Raw genomic sequence first — 19,941 nt, 5'->3', positions numbered from 1 at the left:
AATGTAAGTGTTCTCTAAAGTAGGCCCTTGTCAAGTTCCTTGACATCATTTCCAAGTATTGGTCATGCTAACTTTGGAATTGGGAGATTCTCTGGGAGAACCTATCTCTCAACAGAATTCTGACCCACAGGACAGTCCTTCTTGGGGTGGAGGGAGGTGACAGTTTTCATGACTTACACAGCATCCAGCTTTGTCCCATTGAAAGCAAGTCCTTGGATTGAAGTAAAGCCATTGTTGTACAGCTTCCTACAACCAATAGAGAGAGGAGAAATCAGTGACCGGTGAGAAGCGGTGCTGACACTCTTCTGAAGGGTTGGGTTTCCTTTCCTTTCTTCAGTGTCAGAAATGTGCATAAAGGTTTTGCAGTCCCACATATGTGCTCCCCAAGAAAACTTTACCGTATGCCTTGTTTGAGACATAAGATAATATTTCTCAGTTTGAATGTTCATTCTCCAGACTTAGCTCCTAATAAATTTAAGCTGTTTCTCAGAAGTAGATTTACTTTGAGAAACAAAGATTTGCTACCGTTAAGGATTTTAAAAGAATGTTCTACATACATTCAGAAAAAGAGGTTTCAGGTAATAGTTAACCCAATGTCAATAGTAGAGGAGGAACTGCAGTTTCTTAAAATGAATATTTTGAAAAAACATTAATTTGAATGTATATGGTTTTTACTTTTCTATTTAAAATATTATTTAACATTTGCATTTTATCAATCTTTTTATCCTCAGGACTTATCATAGATTAAATGTTTAATGGTTGTGGGCTAAATTAAATTGAACCTCATAAACAAATCTATGAAGATAGATAAACCATGCCCTTTCATGGAAATTTTAATATTTTAGCTTGTTGCTATGTTTCTGCAACTAATTAACTCATAACAATGATTCCAGGGGGCCAGTCTGAAATGTTAGCACTTGCATTTCCTAGTGAAGTTACTGAGACATGGAGGTGACTTGCCAAATATGCATTGGTCTAAAACTGTTGAGAATTTGGATCTCTGACGCCAAATACAATTCGTCCAACCCATCAAAAGCATAGATCCCTTCTGCAGAAGGAAGAGCCTCAGCCTTGGGAGCTTGGAGCCATATGGGGATGCACAGGGGTTACTGGTGGTTATTTGCACTAAGGTAAGAAAAGACAGCCATGACCACAGTCAGGAACGGCTAGTGGGAACCCCTGTTGGCAGTTGTAGGGGAATTTTGAAAACTACAGCAACCTACAACATGTAAACTCTGGCAACACATTACAAAGCACACAGGAGAGTCCAAATTTGGAATTAGACCTGGCTCTGCCACTTAATAACTGGATGGTCCTGAGAATTTCTCAACCTCTCTTATACTCACTTTCTTTATCTCTAAAAATATGATAATAATACCTAAGCAAAAGGTTGCTGGGAGGATCAATTAACTCTATATTTAACAGAGTGGGGCCTGCTTCTGAAATGACCATGTTCAAAGAAGTATCCTAAAACCTGGATTTATCCTATATAGTTGTGGGGAAATGAGAAATAATCTCATGGTTTTGTTGTTGTTTATGTGTTTTTCATTTTTATTTGTTTTAAATAATTAGATAGTGGGTTTAATTTCAGCTACTAAGGTGTCCTGGGTGAAGACTACAATATAACAGGAACATAGACACAAAGGTTGAAAAAAACTCTAATGGATCAGTTAATTTTTTCTGAACTAGATAGAGCTCTTTTATGAAGATGTGAGAATTATGCATTTGGTATTTTTGTTTTCCCAAACTTTTTGAGAGTACTGCTCATTAGAAATGTTTTTTGTTTGAATTTATTTCAGAAATTAAATAAAACTCCTAATGAACAAATAGGCCTTGAAAAGGGAAAATAGTGAAGAAAGACAAAAGGATTATAGACTTTGATTGAAACTCTATCCTACCAGGAATATGGGTACAAATTTTGCTGTTGAAACATGTATCCTTTCATGTGGATAGTTTTGTTAAGCATGAGCTTCCAAAAAGCAAGGACTTTTGTGGAAATGTAGAAATAGCCATCTGAAAAGATAATGAATAACCCATGCCTCCCCTCCTCCACAGCTCAGGAAATATGAGGTTTCCTCACTCAAATGTTTATCCAATGCCCACAGGGCCCCTTGCCGTGGCAGGTGTGGAACAATGAGCTACTTTCACTTGAAAGGTTGCTTGAGATATGTGTCCTTAGAAAAAAGGTGTCGAAAGGTAAAGGTGACATTCTTTAAAGGAGTTTAGAATGTAGGTGTTTCCTAGTGAGGGGCACTAAATGGCACAATGGAAACCTTTACAGAGAAGGTGAGTGGCCTTGCAGTTTGGGTCTGAGCAGGCTGAGAGCCTGTGTGGTTTCTGCATGGTAAAAAGAAGTGGTGGCTGAGAAGGTGACTCTTGCTTTTTCCAGAGAGCTCTCCCCATGTTGTGAGAAGGGTTAGCTGAAATGCTCCACTTTGGATGGACTCCCAGGAGTTGAAACAGCTTCACAGGGCTCAAATTGATAGACTTAGAATGGCTTGGAAAACAACCCCTTAGAAGAATTGTGAGGCTTGGATCAATTTTTTTTTGAGCGGGGAGTAATTCCATCAGGTTTCTATCTGATAAAGACCCCCTGGCTGCAGTGTGAGCAGAGAAAGGGAGCTGGAGTGACAGTCCAGGCAAAAAACCCACCAGCCCTGAACTTGGGCAGTGGCACGGAAAACAGAGAGAAGGGGTCTTTCAGAAGTAGCCCCAACTCGACTTTGAGGCTAATACAATGAGAGAAGAATTTTCTACCAGCTTGGAGAATTAATTTATCCTTTATACCTCTATGAGATCTTCTGCACTAGAATATTTTGTGAGTATCCCCGATTAAGCATCTACTTTTGCCCATCTAAAGAGCAGCACCCACTCAAGCTCTGGAAATGATGATGGACAGCAGCACTGTTTTCTATTCCATACCCCCTTATAGGAGCTTAATAAGAGTCTGCAGTGACTGAGTGAAAGTGTGTGCTGAGTATGAAAGTCCCTTAGAGGCATCACTTTTCTAACTCAGTGACCTTGGGAAAGTCACTTAAATTTGCTTAAACCTCGGCTTCTTCTTCTATAGAATGGGGGTCCGCAGATACAAAATATTGTACCATAAGGCCCAAAGGCCAAATCTGGTCCATTGCCTGTTTCTTTCTTTATTTTCTTTTTCTTTTCTATCTTTCTTTCTTTCTTTCTTTCTTTCTTTCTTTTTTTTTTTTTTTTTTTGAGGTTTTAATTCATTTTTATAAAATCTGAGCTGCTGAGCTTCAGGGTACAGCAATAACTCAGGGAAGGTTGGGATTATCTGCTGGTCCCTACTTCCCCAGGTCAGAGGAAGGAGGTCCATGCCAACAGCCGCAACTCCTCTCAGCTCCCAGGGCATGGGGGTGGGGTGGGCGCAGGGGTAGAGAGGAGCTCCTGAGGCTCAGACACTGCCTGCTTCTGCCTTCTTCCCATTCCCTCCCCAGCAGAGCCTGGCTGGCCTGGGGCAGCACAGAGGTCCAGGAGCAGTTGGAGGGAGGTGGATGGGGACAGAGCACCAAGGTGAGGAGGAACCTAGACCCTCCACTCCTACAGATCCACACTGAAAACACCTCTGGTCCAACAATCCCATGGGGAGGTGTGCAGAATCCAGGGTCCAAAGGGGCAGGTGGATGAGAGATGAGTGGGGGCAGTGAAGACAACAGCAGGCTCAAGAGTGAGAGGTGACAGAAACTTCCTCCTACCCTTGGTAGATGATGGGGTGACTGATATTACTGTTGGTGGTTATGGCATTCAGCTCCCATCTGGAAGGCCAACGACAGGCAGAAAGAACAGAAGAGGGAGCCCCCACCCCAAGCCCAGCATTGTTTGAACAAAGCTATGAACACACCAGTTCTTCCAACTTCCTAAAAGCTCTGCCTGTTTCTATTAATATAAATAAAATTTTATTGGAACACAGACATGCTCATTAATGCATGTATTGAGTGTCGCTGCTTTTGCCATACGATGACAGACCTGAGCAGTTAGTTGCTACAGAGGCTGCATGGTCTATAAGGACTAACTGGCCCTTTACATTAAAAATGTACCAATGACTGCCATAGGGAAATCCCCTTATCTTGTTACTTAAACCCTTTTTTGTCTACATTGGGCCATCCTATAGGACAATACTCTTATTTAATTATGTGAAACTCTTCCTAGAATAGAGAGTACGTATCATAAGGTAGTATGGTTCTTGGATGGTCCACAAAAATATGGCAATGGCCCAAAACAAAATTCACTTGTTGGCAGGAGTTGAAGTGGCAATACTCACAGTGTCAAGGTTTCATTGCACAGTCCCTGAAAAGCATTTGCAGGGATTGTAGTCACGTAAGGGTTGTCTGTAATTTCACTGCAAGAAAGAAGGACAAAAACACGTGATGAAAAAATGCTTTCCTCCTGGAGCTGGGGTCTTGCTGCACATAGGCACTTAAATAAGTAATGTGATCATACTTCTTTTTAAGTTTCATTGACCTTTCTTAACCACTGGTGGCTCAGAGGTCTGGTGAGGTGGTGACAGCTGTGCTAGATGGACATGCACCCATAACCCTAAGTGTGTGGTAATTGAGGAAGATTTGGGTGTGGGCTGAGGTCCCTGACTTAATTCTCATCTCAAGAGAAGCAGATAGATCTCTAAGGCTGCTTCTGAATCTGCAACACCTTGTCCGTAGCAAGTAGAGTTTTCTACATGCATGGAACCTTTAAGAAGGTCAGGAGACAGTTGTTGTCTGCTTTGTCAAAGATCAGTTGGTTGTAGGTAGACGATTTTATGAGGTATGTCTGGAAAGTAACCAGCTATATAATATGATAAATAGAGACATGTATTGAAGAAGATACAAGATACAATATACAGGAAACATTGTACATAGGACAATGACGCCTCAGTTCTCTTCAAAGTAGGCACCTTGGGACCTCACACAGTTCTCCCAGCGTCTCTTAACCTAACTCGTACACGTGTAATATTCTCAGGTGTTCTGCTTGTTGCAGGCCTTCCAGAATGTGGATCACTTTCACAGGTTCACAGCCATCTTTGAAGCGATTGTGCCACACTTTTATTTGTGTTGCACTCCGCATCATATCCGAAAGCCTTCTGAATCATCCAAATAGTTTTTGCAGAGGAATGTTCAAGCTTAATGCAAAATTTGATGCAGATTCGTTGCTCTACTTGCTCACTCATTTTGCATGTGACGGCCACACAGTACACATGCTCACTCAATGGCGTCTAGCGCCCCACTGACTGGTACAGTGAAGGCGTCATTGTTCACGCATGCACAGTACAGTCCACTCTCCTTGGCTGCCAGGTTACATCGATGTCACACAAACCGTTCTCATTATGTTAACAATGGCTGGATACTTTTTGGACAGACCTCATATATCTGGGTTCTCTGTTCTGTTCCATTGGTCTATGTTTCTATTTTTGTACCAATAACACAATGTTTTGGTTACCATAGCCTTATAGTATAATTTGAACCCTGGATTTCATTTCATGATGATTACTAACATGTTCTCCATGTGCCAAACTCTGTTAGACAGATACTCCTGGAGAACCTTTCTATGACAATGTAGTTCATGGAAGACTACTTATATTTTGAACTGAGCTCTTCTGCAGCAAAGAAGCATGATTTTTTTTTTCCTAGCAAAACTCCAATAGTTCAAAGCCTATCACTCCATCTTTTGCTGACTCTGTAGTGCAAACTCAACTTATAATTCTCTCTGCATATATCCTTTCACTCCTGTACAATTAGGGAAGGCAATTGGCTTGTGTCACGGGTTTTGGAAAAGAGCACATGGCCTTCAATCAGAAGTCACAGGAAGTAGTTTGAACACTACTCCTAAGTGCTCCTTGGGACTCTGCTGAGACAAAAGCACTTAGGTTTTCTATTCCTGAGTTTCCTTATTTGTAAATGAAAAGGCAATAACTTCCTTTTTTACTTTATAAGGCATTTGAGTGGATCAAATGTGATGCATGGGAAAATGTTTGCAAAGCTACTAAAAACCTCATGTGAAATAAGGTATTGTTATCACTAAATGTTCCTTCTATTTGATCGTTCCCATCAGCAAACAGTCCATGATTTCCTCCATTTAAAACACACACAAAATCTTTTTTCCTGACCCAATATCCTCCAACTACTGAGATATTTTCTGCTCCCTTTTAAAAGTAAAACTTCTCACAAGAGTTTGTTACGGTTGCTTTCTCTAATTCTCCCCCTCTGATTCTCTCTGGAGCCCTCTCCAACCAGACTTCCCCAGCCCCATCCCTCCATTGGAACTCTTCTTGTCAGAATCACCAGTGCCCCACATTACTAAACCCAATGGCCATTCCTCAGTCCTTGCCTTACTTCACCCATCAGTGCAGTCACAAGTGACCACTGCTTCCTTCTTGAAACAATTGCTTTCCTCGGCTTCGAGCAACCTTTGTGGCTGCCTCCTAGTCTCTGTCAGTGGCGAACAGAGTATTGCCAAACATTGCATGTGTGCATACTTACAGTATAAAGAATACATCAGTGGAATAAACTTTGGTCAGGTCAGGGAATATTCTAAGTCCAGTGTTGAAAATGCCACTAAATTAATGAAAAAAAGAAAAAAAATGGGCAGAATTTAGGTAAGAAAATCAACACGTGGGGAGTAGAATAATGTATTCATATTAAATATTTTGCCAAGAATGACCTGAGAGTGCCATTGCAACAGTACCATTTTAAAAATATGTGCAGAAAAAGAGGGGAATCAGTCAAAGGCAACGTCTTTACCTTCCAAATTTTATGCCATATAGGGAAAAACGTCAAGTTTAAAAGATGTGCATGAAACAGCATGAACACAGAAATGCTCAGGTTCCTGATAGCTCTCAGATTTAGTTGGTTTAACATTTGTTGCAGCTACTAAAGTGTAGGTAATGGAAGCAGAAATGTTTTTGAGAGGCTTGGCATGTCATAGGGTAAGACCTAGATAATAACCAGCAATGTTTTAGAGAAAGTCTTCTAGTAGAAAAACTCTAGTTCCAATGATAGACTTTCTAAGGAAAATTCAGACTTGACTCCTTTTAGTGGGGAAGGCATAGGATTTGGAGAGGCAGCAGGAGACAGAGGTCTCAAAATGAACAAATGGGATATGCTAGATAACAAAGGAGACAGGTGAGAATCCATAATGTATATTTGAAGTACAGTGAACAAACCAGTTTAAATGCAATAGGGATTGATATGGAAGAGTTGGGGAAAAAGCCCAAGAGTCAAGTGGGGGCCATATACTTGGACCAGGACCTCTCTATTCTTCAAAACCCCCAACGAGTGCTTCTTTTTGATATATCCTCTAGTTACTTGAACCCCCAAACTCTTCTTGAAGGCAAAGACAATGTCTTAGAATCCTGTGTGTTCCCCACAGAACTCTGTACATGCTTGGGGATTGTCACATTAAAGAGTTATTGATTGATTTGAAACTCAAAGTCCATAAGAAGTACAATTGCCCTCCTTGTTCCATAAGTTTTCATTGCACCCCAGATATCCCATCTTCAACTACATATCCCATCAGTATCATCTATTCTCCTGGCATCTCCCACTCCCACCTCTTCAATACGCAACTATTTTTAGTTCCCCAAATAAGCCATGTGGGTCCATACCTCTGTGTCTTTATCATGCTATTCCATCCAGTTGTATTTCTCTTCTACCCCTCCACCTTCTTTTCCTGGATAACTTCTATTTATCCTTAAAGACCTATCTCATAAAATATCTATGGATATGTATTTTAAAGGCCTGGATGAAAATGAACTGAAACGTTAATAGTGATTATTTCCGGGTATTGGGCTTAAGGTTGGCTTTTATTTTCTTCTTCATACGTTTTTGTTTTCTAATTTTTATAATGCATATAAGGAAGATTATTCCAGCTGGTATCTAGAGGGCCTGAGGCCATATATGCCCATCCACTGAACATATTTTTACTGAGCACCTACTCTATGGTAAGCAGTAAAGATGTAACAGAGAACAAAAATCTTGTCATCCCTGTTCTCATGGAACTGACAGTATATATATATATCTGTAATGGCAGGTTTCTGGTCCCAGCACTATGTGCTGACTTTTGATTAGGTTTTAAAAATGTGGACCATTTCACTTGATACATTGCCCCCAACCCAGGTCATACACCATTAAAATGACCCTGGACCACATCATCCTAGAGAGATTCCTGGCAGACAGCAGCATTGAAATGTCCCCCACCCCCCCCCCAAAAAGAAAAAGGAAACGAAAAGAAGAAAGTGGGATGGGAGAGGAGTTAATACTTACAGGAACTTTAGGAGGGGGAGCTCTTTGAGGGCATCAGGCTCTATGTAAGTTAAGCTTCTGGTATTCCGAATTTCTCTGTGTAAATTACAAAGAACACATTACCATACTACATCCATTTCTACCTAAAACAACATAAATTAGGTTTAACAAATGTTCATGAGAAGAACATGCATTTATATTATGCCATGGGGACTGTTGCTGCCAGCAGTCAGTCCCATCAACAACAAACTACTCCCGGCCCCTCACAGGGACACATACGATGGCTGTTCAGCTCTCTTGCGTCATTGGCTTGGTTCCAGTCCATTTGAATTTATGGGCTTTCTCTTAACTGCAGTTTCAGAGTTTTTTTTAAGTTTTTCCTTTTAGATGTAGATAGAAAAGAAAAACCACTCTAATGGTTTGATAAGGAGTTGAGGACAAAAATCTCTATTATTAAATATTAACAATAGCAAGTATCCTGGCCAAGACAATGAGCACTGGAGTGGGAGGTTGAGTGAATTATATGATTGCTGACAGCAAGATGGGCTATTTCAGATGTAGTGGAAGTGGTGAGTCTTCACAGTTTACTTGGGTTTACTTTGTAACTTCAGTGATTTAAGACTCTTCTGCATATGTGGTATGATATCATGTGTGTCTGTAACCTATACACTTAGGTTTCTATACCTGCTGATCAAGAATATGCAGTTTGTATTAGTGAAATTAGTGATTGTTAGAAATGGACTCTCACCAGTAAAAGTAAGTGTATTCAACATAGGTAGATTGGCTAAAAGAATTTAAAGGCATTCCCTATACTTATATGAAGAGTATGTAAGAACCCAGTAAGACCTGTAGGCTTTCTCCTTAGGGATGGTATCTGAGGCTTTATTCCTAAAGAGACCTGTGTCTGGTCATTAGTCATGCCAATCAGAAAGCTTAGAATCTGACCTTTGCAATTTTAAATCAGTTTTATTGAAGAAGAATTCGCCTTCCATGAAATTCATGGATTGTAGGGATACAGTTCAATGGTTTCTAGTAAATATACAGAATTGTGCAACCATCATCACAGTTTTAGAAAATTTCCATCAATGAGAAAAGTGATCACATGCCTGTTTACAGCTAACCCCCACTCCCTCTCTCATGCCTAGAAACCACTGATCTGTTTTCTATCTATTAATCTGCCTTATCTGGACATTTCACATAAATGGAATCATATAATAGGTGGTCTTTTGTGTTTGTCTTCTGTAAGTTAGAGTGATGTCTGTGAGGTCCATTCACGTTGTAGTATGAACCAGTAGTTTGTTCCTTTTTATTGCTGAATTGTCAGATGGGCCTGAGATAGAACCTTGGCTTTGCCACTTCTTGCTACATGACCTTGGAAAAATTTCTTGACCTCTTTGAGCTAGTTTCCTCTTCTATACAATAGGAACAATAACAGCACCTGTTTCATGGCACTTTTGTGAGGATTAAATATCTCTAAGGGATTTTATATGTGGCCTTCACACAGTGAGGGTTCTATAAATAATGGTTTTATTATTGTTATTTTCATGAGTGGAATAAAAGCTAGAATAGACATCAGGGACTTGGGGATGGAGGTGTTGCAATGTCCTTGCAAAATTAAAAATAAAAGCCTGCTAGATTAGGTATTTTGACTAAGGACATTGAATATGAAACAGAACTTAGAAAAGAAAAGATGGAATCAACTCTGAGAACAGAAACCATCTACTCTTCCTCCTCCTTACACACACAGCTTACTGTTTATATTAATAGTAAGATACCATTACTGGTCCATTGTCTTCATTCATATAAGTTTACTATTCCAAGAGATTCTTGCCCAGGCAAATAACTTTATTGTTCATTACAGAAACTTTTTGAAAGAAAATCCTCATCAATGCTTCAACAGAAAGCAACAACAGTTTACGTCCCAAGACTCTCAGAACCCCTCACTTCAAAATCCTCACCTTGCTAATCCTAAACTATTATGTCATGATTCTTACCCAACCAAGACTCTGCGTGGGAAGACCCCCTTTAAACTCCTTTACATTTTGTCCTGGTTTTAAAACTGAAAGTCCTGTGTCCTTGCAATTCCCACTGTCCTGAGCAAGCTGGGAGAGTTGGCCATCCTACTCCAAAATCTCATAACTATCCTACCCTGCCCCTCCACAGACTATCAGTCTCTGCTGAGGTGATTCTCTCTTTTCAAGGTGAGCAACGAATTTGTCAGAGTTTTCCATTTGGGTGGGAGAGTTTGAGCTTCCATCAGAGACTAACAAATGTAAACAAGTTAGGAGAGTTTGGAAGTTGAGTGTGGTTTTTAGTCTGGAAAATTGCTCCATAAGGGAGTATTGTCTAACAAGTAGTCTTGAGTAAGTGGCCCAAGAGAATGTCACAATGAAAGGGGATGCAACCCACCTTGGTCAGATTAAAAGGTAGAGAATAAAATGGAAATAAAACACTGCCACTCGCAAGAATTGATTAAACAAGGCAGACGACTTACATGGAGGCTGGAAGAGAAGGAGGAGGTACGAGAGGCCACAAGGAAAGAGGAGGAAACACAAAAGAGGAGATGGACTTCTAGGGGCAAATGCAAGAGGGGAAAAAAGAGAAAGACGAACAAGAGATACCTCAAGAAAACAGCAGGAAAAGAAGCTGCTTTTTGAGGTACAAAGACAGCTCAACACTTGATCACAAGTGACTCTTAAAAAAATCTCTCCTGATGCAAAGAAGGGATGGCATGGTCATAGATTGCCAGTGGCTTAGCTAAATGGCGAGAGATAATATTAGAAACAAATGCAACTAGTGTAATCTTTTTGAAAATAGGAAGAAAGGAGGGGCGGAGGTAAGTACCAAAGAACCTTCAACTAGAGAAGGGTGAAAGAGGAGTCCAAATTTGAATGTGTTACAAGTATGCCTTGGAGGATGAATTTGAATTACACAATTTTAAGTTAGGCAATTACGGCCCGACTGTGCAGGAGGCTAGCTATGCTGCCAGAAAGCTGGGGACATGGAAAGAAAAACTGTATGTGATTCAGCACAGCAGGTTGGAGTTTGGACGAGAGCTGTGCCTGGATCTCTCAGCAACCACATGAAGGAGGGCTGCTCTGCCTCCCTGCTGTCCACTCAGTACTGTTCCATGAGCAAGAAATAAACTTCACTCATCTTCGGGCTGTTACACGCGTGTATGTTTGTCTATACCTTATAGTAATTTGCCTATGCAAACTAATACAATAAGCATAAATAAAATTCTTAAAACACAGAATACACTGTTCATAGTGGTCATATCTAGGACATAGGTTTAAAGGTGAGGAATGTGCATTTTTCACTTTATTTTATCTTGATCAAAAGAAGGAAAAGAATAACAAAAGGGATGCAAAAAACAACCCAAACTTTAAAAAAAAAAAGCAAAGAAATATACTGTATCCTGAGCCATATATGACAAATCCACAGCCAACATCATTCTGAACGGGGAAAAATTGAAAGCACTCCCACTTAGAACTGGAACCAGACAGAGCTGCCTACTGTCCCCATTACCTTTCAACATAGTATTGGAAGTCCTTGTGAGAGCTATCAGGCAAGAGAGCAAAATCAAGGGAGTCCAAATAAGGGAAGGAACAGATCAAACTCTCACTTTTTGCTGATGATATGATGTTATATCTGGAAAAACCCCAGGATTCAACCATGAGACTCCTGGAATTGATTAACGAATATAGCAAAGTCTCAGGCTACAAAATTAATATACACAAATCAGAGGCATTTATATATGCCAATAACAGTCAATCGGAAAACCAAATTAAAGACTCAATATCCTTCAAAATAGCAACAAAGAAAATAAAATATCTAGGTATATACCTAACTAAAGAGGTAAAGGACCTCTATAAGGAAAACTATGAAACACTGAGAAAAGAAATAGCAGAACTTGCAAATAGATGGAAAAATATACCATGCTCGTGGATCAGAAGAATCAACATTGTTAAAATTTCTATACTACCCAAAGTGATCTACAGATTCAATGCAATCCCTATTAAATTACCAACATCATTCTTCACAGACGTAGAGAAAATAATTATACACTTTGTATGGAATCAGAGAAGACCCTGTATAGCAAAAGCAATTTTAAGCAACAAAAACAAAATGGGAGGTATTAATTTGCCAGACCTCAAACTATACTACAAGGTCATGGTTCTTAAAACAGCCTGGTACTGGCACAAGTACAGGGACACAGACCAGTGAAACACAACAGAAAATCCAAATATAGAACCATCCTCATATGGTCACCTAATTTTTGACAAAGCAGGAAAGAATATACTCTGGGGACAAGAATCCCTATTCAATAAATGGTGCTGGGAGAATTGGTTAGCCACTTGTAGAAGACTGAAACAGGACCCACAGCTTTCACCTCTCACAAAAATCAAATCACGGTGGATAACAGACTTAAAACCTTAGGCGTGATACAATCAGAATTCTAGAAGAAAATGTAGGAAAGACTCTTACAGACATTGGCCTAGGCAAAGAATTTATGAAGAAGACCCCCAAGGCAATCACAGCAGCAACAAAAATAAATGAATGGGACATGATTAAATTAAAAAGCTTCTGCACAGCCAAAGAAACAGTCATGAGAATAAACAGACCACCTACAGAATGAGAAAAATTTTTTGCATACTACACATCAGATAAAAGACTGATAACAAGAATCTATTTAGAACTCAGGAAAATCAGCAAGAAAAAATCAAACAACCCTATCAAAAAGTGGGCAAATGACATCAATAGAAACTTCTCAAAAGAAGATATAAGAATGGCTAACAAACATATGAAAAAATGCTCAACATCCCTAATCATCAGAGAAATGCAAATCAAAACCACAGTGAGATATCACTTAACCCCAGTGAGAATGGCCTTTATCAAAAAAACCCAAAACAACACATGTTGGCGTGGATGTGGAGAGACAGGAACACTCATACACTGCTGGTGGGACTGCAAACTAGTGCAACCCCCGTGGAAAGCATTATGGAGGTATCTTAAACAGATTCAAGTAGACCTGCCATTTGATCCAGCAATCCCATTATTGGGCATATACCCAAAGGAAAAAAGGTCATTCTGTAACAAAGACACATGTACCCAAATGTTTATAGCAGCACAATTCACAATAGCAAAGATGTGGAAACAACCCAAATGCCCATCAATACATGATTGGATTAGTAAGCTGTGGTATATGTATACCATGGAATATTACTCAGCTATAAGAAATAATGAAGATACGACATCTCTATGGTTCTCCTGGAGAGAGTTGGAACCCATTATATTAAGTGAAGTATCCCAAGAATGGAAAAACAAGCATCACATATACTCACCAGAAAATTGGTTTCCCTGATCATCACCTAAATGCACATCTGGGAACGACACCAATCGGATATCAGACTGAGGTGGGGGGTGGGGGAGGGGATGGGTGTATGCCTACACAATGAGTGCATTGCGCACCGTTTGGGGAATGGTAACGCTTGAAGGTGCTGACTCGGGAAGTGGGGGGTGGGGAAAGGAGGGATATATACCTACATGATGGGTGCAACGTGCACTACCTGGGGAACAGACACGCCTGGAGCTCTGACTTGGGGGGAAAGGCGGTACATGGGTAACGTATGTAACCTGCAATTCTGTATCCCCCATAACAATAAGATGAAATAAAAAAAAAAAAAGAAATATACTGTATCCAAAAATATCTTTAAAATTTGCAGTGCCAGGTAGGCTGCTTAAATACGCTCTTTTATGATGTCAGGCTATTTTTCTTTGTTGGGGAAGTATGTGAGGCTCTTAACGCTTACTGATTAGAAAAGTCCAGCCTTGAAAGATGAAAGGATAAAAAGAGTCTTTGGTTCTCCTGGAGAGAGTTGGAACCCATTCTATTAAGTGAAGTATCCCAAGAATGGAAAAATAAGCACCACATGTACTCACCAGCAAACTGGTTTCCCTGATCATCACCTAAGTGCACATTTGGGAATAACACCAATTGGGTATCGGACAGAGGTGGGGGCTGGGGGGCAGGGATGGGTGTATACCTACTTGATGAGTGCGATGTGCACTGTCTGGGGAATGGACATGCTTGAAGTTCTGACTGGGGGGGATGGGGGTGGGGGGACGGGATGGGTGCATACCTACGTGATGAGTGAGATGAGCACTGTCTAGGGAATGGACATGCTTGAAACTCAGACTCAGGGGGACGGGGGGGCATGGGCAATATATATAACCTGAACTTTTGTACCCCTATAATGAGCTGAAATAAAAAAAAAAAAAGAGAGAGAGAGACTGAGTGTACTTCTTATCACCTGGGATGGTTCTGCCAGTGAGGAAAGGAGAGAACTGACTTCATGTGGAGCAGGTCATGATCATCCTCATTTTGCCGGCAAAACAATGGAGACACATTTAGAAAGGTTAAGTGACTAATCTCTCAACTAAGTGACAGTTGAGAGACAACACTGGGCCTTAATCTAGGACTTCTGACGTTAGATAAAGCCTTTTTTTTTTTTCTTTAAATGATGTTTCAAAGAGATCATCCATCAGAACCAAAAAGAAATTTAAATACCCACGGTTGTTAACTCTCTTTCATTGGATTTCACATATTAATAAAATGGACATGTAAATGGAAAGTGTAACGTTGATGTCCAGTGTACAGGTTTTCACAGTTCATCAGATCAATAATTTGTATACATTACGTTCATTCAATCATGTTTTATATTCTAGATTTTTCTTCCTTCTTCTAAGAAGCATTTGTTAATTCCCAGTAAGAGCCAAGAACGAGCAATTGGCTTGCCCCGTACAACCAGCATTGTCCAGGCACTCAGTATCTGAGCCTAAACCGCAAACAGCATGCGGAATCAGTGAGGCGAGGGAAGGGAGTTCTCAGATGAGGAAAAGAGGAACAAAAGAAGGGGAAATAAAGGCTTAAGTTCGTCTATTAAGGAACTTTCCAGCCACTGATCTCCTTCCATTGTTCTACTGTCCCCACTTCCCCCTTCAATTATTCATTAGGCATTAGATCATGGCATTTTACTGTGATCCTCAACCTTAGAGGTATTTGTCCACATTTTAAGCCTCCCCAGTTCTTGCCTGAAAAGCACATCAACCTGGAAAACAATTTGAGGCAATAAGGAAGCTGACTTGGCATGTCACCTGCAAAGCTAGGTGGGGCTGAGGAAGATGAGAAAGCTTCAGACCAGCACATGGCAAGAAGACTGAGTTAGACCGAGGTATCTGGAGAGAAGAGAAGCTGCCCCAGCCAGCATAATTGGACTTCTATTAATAAGAAATATAAATGCAATACTATGTAGGAGTATGTTATTTAAAACAAGAAACTGAAGAAGAATATTAGCCAAAAACCTAGTGGTCAGCCAGTCCCCAGCTTCTTTTCAATTCTTGCTTCAATTTGATTTTCAGTTTTCTCTGGTGTGTTTTTAAATGCCTATAGTTTAAAAAAATAGGAGGCAGGCCACTTTGACTTTGAGTAGGTCTGCTTGCTCTAGTGAGTAGAGTGGGGAGATTAATTAAAATTAAATGAATAACTATTGAATGTCTATTATGTGCAACTTTACCAAGTGCTCTGGGAGGTATAAAGAACTAGTTACTAATTATTTACCTGCTTTAGAAACAAGATGTATATATATTGGCAAAGCCATAATTTTGTTACTTTAAATGCTGTACAGTACCAGGTAAACACTGAGACTAATAAACCCTATCGGATTTTGTCACATAATAATAAATCACTGATGTATTTTAACATCAAGTATTAATTTCAAGTTTAATGCCTATTGAAGAAAACCTTTATATATATATATATTTTTTGAGACAGAGTCTCGCTCTGTTGCCCGGGCTAGAGTGAGTGCTGTGGCATCAGCCTAGCTCACAGCAACCTCAAACTCCTGGGCTTAAGCGATCCTCCTGCCTCAGCCTCCCGAGTAGCTGGGACTACAGGCATGCGCCACCATGCCCGGCTAATTCTTTCTATATATATTTTTAGTTGGCCAGATAATTTCTTTCTATTTTTTAGTAGAGACAGGGTCTCACTCTTGCTCAGGCTGGTCTCGAACTCCTGACCTCGAGCGATCCACCCGCCTCGGCCTCCCAGATTGCTAGGATTACAGGCGTGAGCCACAGCGCCCGGCCTAAACCTTAATTTTTAAAACGTTTATTTTATCTGAATACAAAGGTAATATATATTCATTGTAAAAACTTTTAAAAACATTCTCAGAAAAATGAAATAAAATCTCCCATTATTTCATGATCCAGAGAAAGTAAGTTTTTTTCTCTCTCTAAGTACATCTTGTTTTTTAAATGACATTATGACAAAAGCATTCCCTATGTGATTAAATTTTCTGTGACAACAGACTTAATGGTTGCACAGCATTTCATATTTCATCATTCTCCTAACCAAGCATTTGAGTTAGTTTCCAAATTTTTGCTATTATAAATTAAAACTGGGACAAATGGCTTTTTATGTTAACTTTTTCTCACTCTGTTTATTTTCTTAGGGAAAATTTATAGAAGTGGAATTACTGGGTCAAAAAGCAATAAGTCTGTCAAATGTCTTAGTATATAATAGAGCCTTAGCTTCTAAAGTCCTGATGTTTAGACTGGTACTTTTCATAATCTATAAATTCACAGAATAAATCATCTCGTGTGTTATCATAGATTTTCAATGAGAGAAGCTTACCTATTCTACTTTGATAATTATCAATAAATTATTCATCACTATCTTTTTTTATGTAACTGAAGGAAAAAAATAATCTATAACTAAAAGGCGATATTCATGATTTGTGGCATCTTTTAATTGGTTGAGGAATTAAAAATAATGGATATTAATTCAAGGAGAATTTATAAATATAAAGATTTTTGAAGCAGACTGAGGAAAATTTAAATTTATTAGCAGGTTTTCTACTAGAAAGAGAAGAACATTATAAAATAGATTCTCTAAATTGCCTGGCAGATGCATACAGCTACTTTCACAATTATTTAATGATTGGTGCACCTAAGACTGGTGATCTTGAAACCTCTGATGAATCTCCTTGATTCAGTTTAGTAAATCATTTAAATTGTCTTATACTATCTGCCATAAATCACACATTTTACCTATCCTATTTGTAGAATTTTTATTTACTTTTGATTAAAAAATCCACATAAAAGTAAAAATATTTTTCTGAGGGTATCATTTTCTTTAATTATTGCAGCTTTTAATTAAAGAGATACTATGGCGTTGCATTAGTGTTGAGGGTAGACACTCTAGGGTTAAAATTCTGACTCTGAAATTTCTTAGCTGAGTAAACTTGGACAAGAGCCCTGCAAGGTGTGTATTACCATCTTCATTTGACATAGTGGAAATGTAGGCTTAGAGAAATTAAGTAGGACAGTGTGTGTGAAGCACTTTTAGTAGCATGCTGGCTCAAAAAAGGCATTCAGAAATTGGTAGCTATTATTAATAAGAGTAACGACAGCAGCAATCTATGTGTTATTGGCTTCCATATAGTGGAAATAAAATAGAAGATGGAAGTTGTCCAGTGTTTCATCATTTCATAGGTATAAATATTTGTCACATATACAATTTTGAGTCCGAACTGTTTGCTTGCTGAAATTTAAAACCCAGGAGAATTGATTTGTATCCACTTAGGACCCTAGGTAACTTACAAAGAAACTTTCCATTCTTGTACTTTTTTTCTTACAAATCCTCCATGGCTTTTACCCATTGTTAACTGATAAATAATTGCTATCTCTTCTGGCTACTCATAACAAATTACCCAGACCAGGTAGCTAAAATAACAACCATTTTATTATAGCTCACAATTTTGTAGATTGGGATTTTAGGCAGTGCCAAACTGGGTGATTCTTCTGGTCCATGCAGCATCCACTGGGATCACTGGGTGGTATTTAGCAGGTAACTGGACCAATCTGGGGAGCCCAAGATAGGGTGCTTCTGTGCCTGGCTCTTTGATGGGAATTGCTAGAAGGCTAGGCTCAGTTGGGCCTTATCGATTTCCATGTAATCTCAGGGCCTTCCCACATGGTCTCTCCATCTGTGCTTGGACATCTTACATGGTAGTTCAGGGCTCCAAGCATCTAAAGTGAAAGCTGCCGGTTCTCTTACAGGTTGAGCCTGGAACTGGCACAGTATCACTTCTAACACAGTCTATAGAAATATTCGACAAAAATTTCAAATTTGAACAAAACCAGCAATCCATAGATATAGGAAGTTCAGCAAACTCCAGGCAGGTTAAATATAAAGAAAATATCACCTAGGCATATTATAATCAAACAGTTGAAAAGTAAAGATATAAAGAAAGTGTTAAAAGCAGCCAGAGAACAAAGACTACATTACCTGCTGGAGAATAATAAGAATACAGCTGACTACCATCAGAAATAAAGGAGGCCAGAAGATATTGAAGAATATTTTCAAAGGGCTGAAACAAAAATTTTTTTGCTAGAAGTCTATGATATTTTAGCAAAAACATTTTTCAAATATAAGGTAAAATCTATTTTCAGATAAATGAATGTTGACAAAGTGTGTTCCCAGCAGAATCATATTAAAATGCTAAAAGAAGTTCTTTGGGCTAAAAAGAAATAATTGGATTTACAGGAGGGAATGACCAATGGAAATATTAAATATGTGAGTATACACATAGGACTATTTTTTCTTTACTTGAATTATGTAAAAATTAATTAAATCTTTAAAGTAAAAATAACAGTGTATTGTGAGGTTCACAGTATATATAGAAATAACATATATGGGCTGGGCATTGTGGCTCATGCCTGTAATCTCAGCACTTTGGGAGGCTGAGGCAGGAGGATCACTTGAGGCCAGGAGTTCAAGACCAACCTGGGAAACATAGCAAGAGCCTTGTCTCCACCAGAAAAAAGAAAAGAAAAGAAAAGAAATGAAAAACCAATTAGCTGGGCATGGTGGCATGGGGCTGTAGTCCCAGCTACTCTGGAGGCTGGGGCAGGAGGATCACGTGAGCCCAGGAGTTAGAAGCTGCAGTGAGCTATGATCAGCCACTACATTCCAGCCTGGGTGACAGAGCAAGATTCTATTTCTAAAAATAAATAAATAAAGTGAAATATATGACAATGATAGCATGAAAGATGGGAGGGGGTAAATGAAACTTTCATTTCAAAAGGTTCTTACATGATATGTGGAGTGGTATGATATTATTCCTCAGTAGACTGTGATAAGTGAAAGATGCATGTTGTAATCTCTCGCATAATCATAAAATTGCAAAGGGCTAAAGAGCTAATAGAGGAGATAAAATAGAATACTGAAAAACAAAAACAAAATCAAAAACAAAAGAAGGCAACGGAGGAATAAAGGAAGAAAGAAAAGACAGAGAAGAAATTGGAAAATGGTAGACCTAAATCCAACCATATCAACAATTATAATAAATGTGAAAAATTGAATAATAAAAAAGCAAAAATTTTCAGGCTGGATATAAAAGCAAGGTCCAATGATGTGATGTTTACATAAAATGCACTTTAAATACAGTGACAGAGTTACTGAACCTCAATTTCTTTTGACTATAATATAATAGTAACCATTTCAGAGAATTGTGAGGATTGAGTACACACATGTTGAGTAATTAGCATAGTGCTTGGCACATGGTAAGTGCTCAATTAAGGATATTAATAGCTACACACATATGTGTGTGTATGTATGTAT

General features: G+C 39.1%; 1 protein-coding gene across 1 annotated transcript in view; it reads right to left on the bottom strand.

The window, feature by feature from the left end:
- Nucleotides 1-19,941, bottom strand: part of TSHR (thyroid stimulating hormone receptor) — a 134,931-nt gene that overhangs the window by 36,604 nt on the left and 78,386 nt on the right. Inside the window, exons 4-7 of the mRNA XM_069465189.1 lie at nt 8,277-8,351; nt 6,495-6,569; nt 4,283-4,360; nt 178-246 (exon numbers count right to left, since the gene is read on the bottom strand). Of these exons, the coding sequence (XP_069321290.1) occupies nt 178-246; nt 4,283-4,360; nt 6,495-6,569; nt 8,277-8,351 (297 nt within the window). The remainder of the gene's footprint in view (nt 1-177; nt 247-4,282; nt 4,361-6,494; nt 6,570-8,276; nt 8,352-19,941) is intronic.

Source organism: Eulemur rufifrons, chromosome 2 (assembly GCF_041146395.1).
Source record: "Eulemur rufifrons isolate Redbay chromosome 2, OSU_ERuf_1, whole genome shotgun sequence".
Taxonomy (NCBI): Eukaryota; Metazoa; Chordata; class Mammalia; order Primates; family Lemuridae; genus Eulemur; species Eulemur rufifrons.
This window is presented reverse-complemented; position numbering and strand designations above follow the sequence as displayed.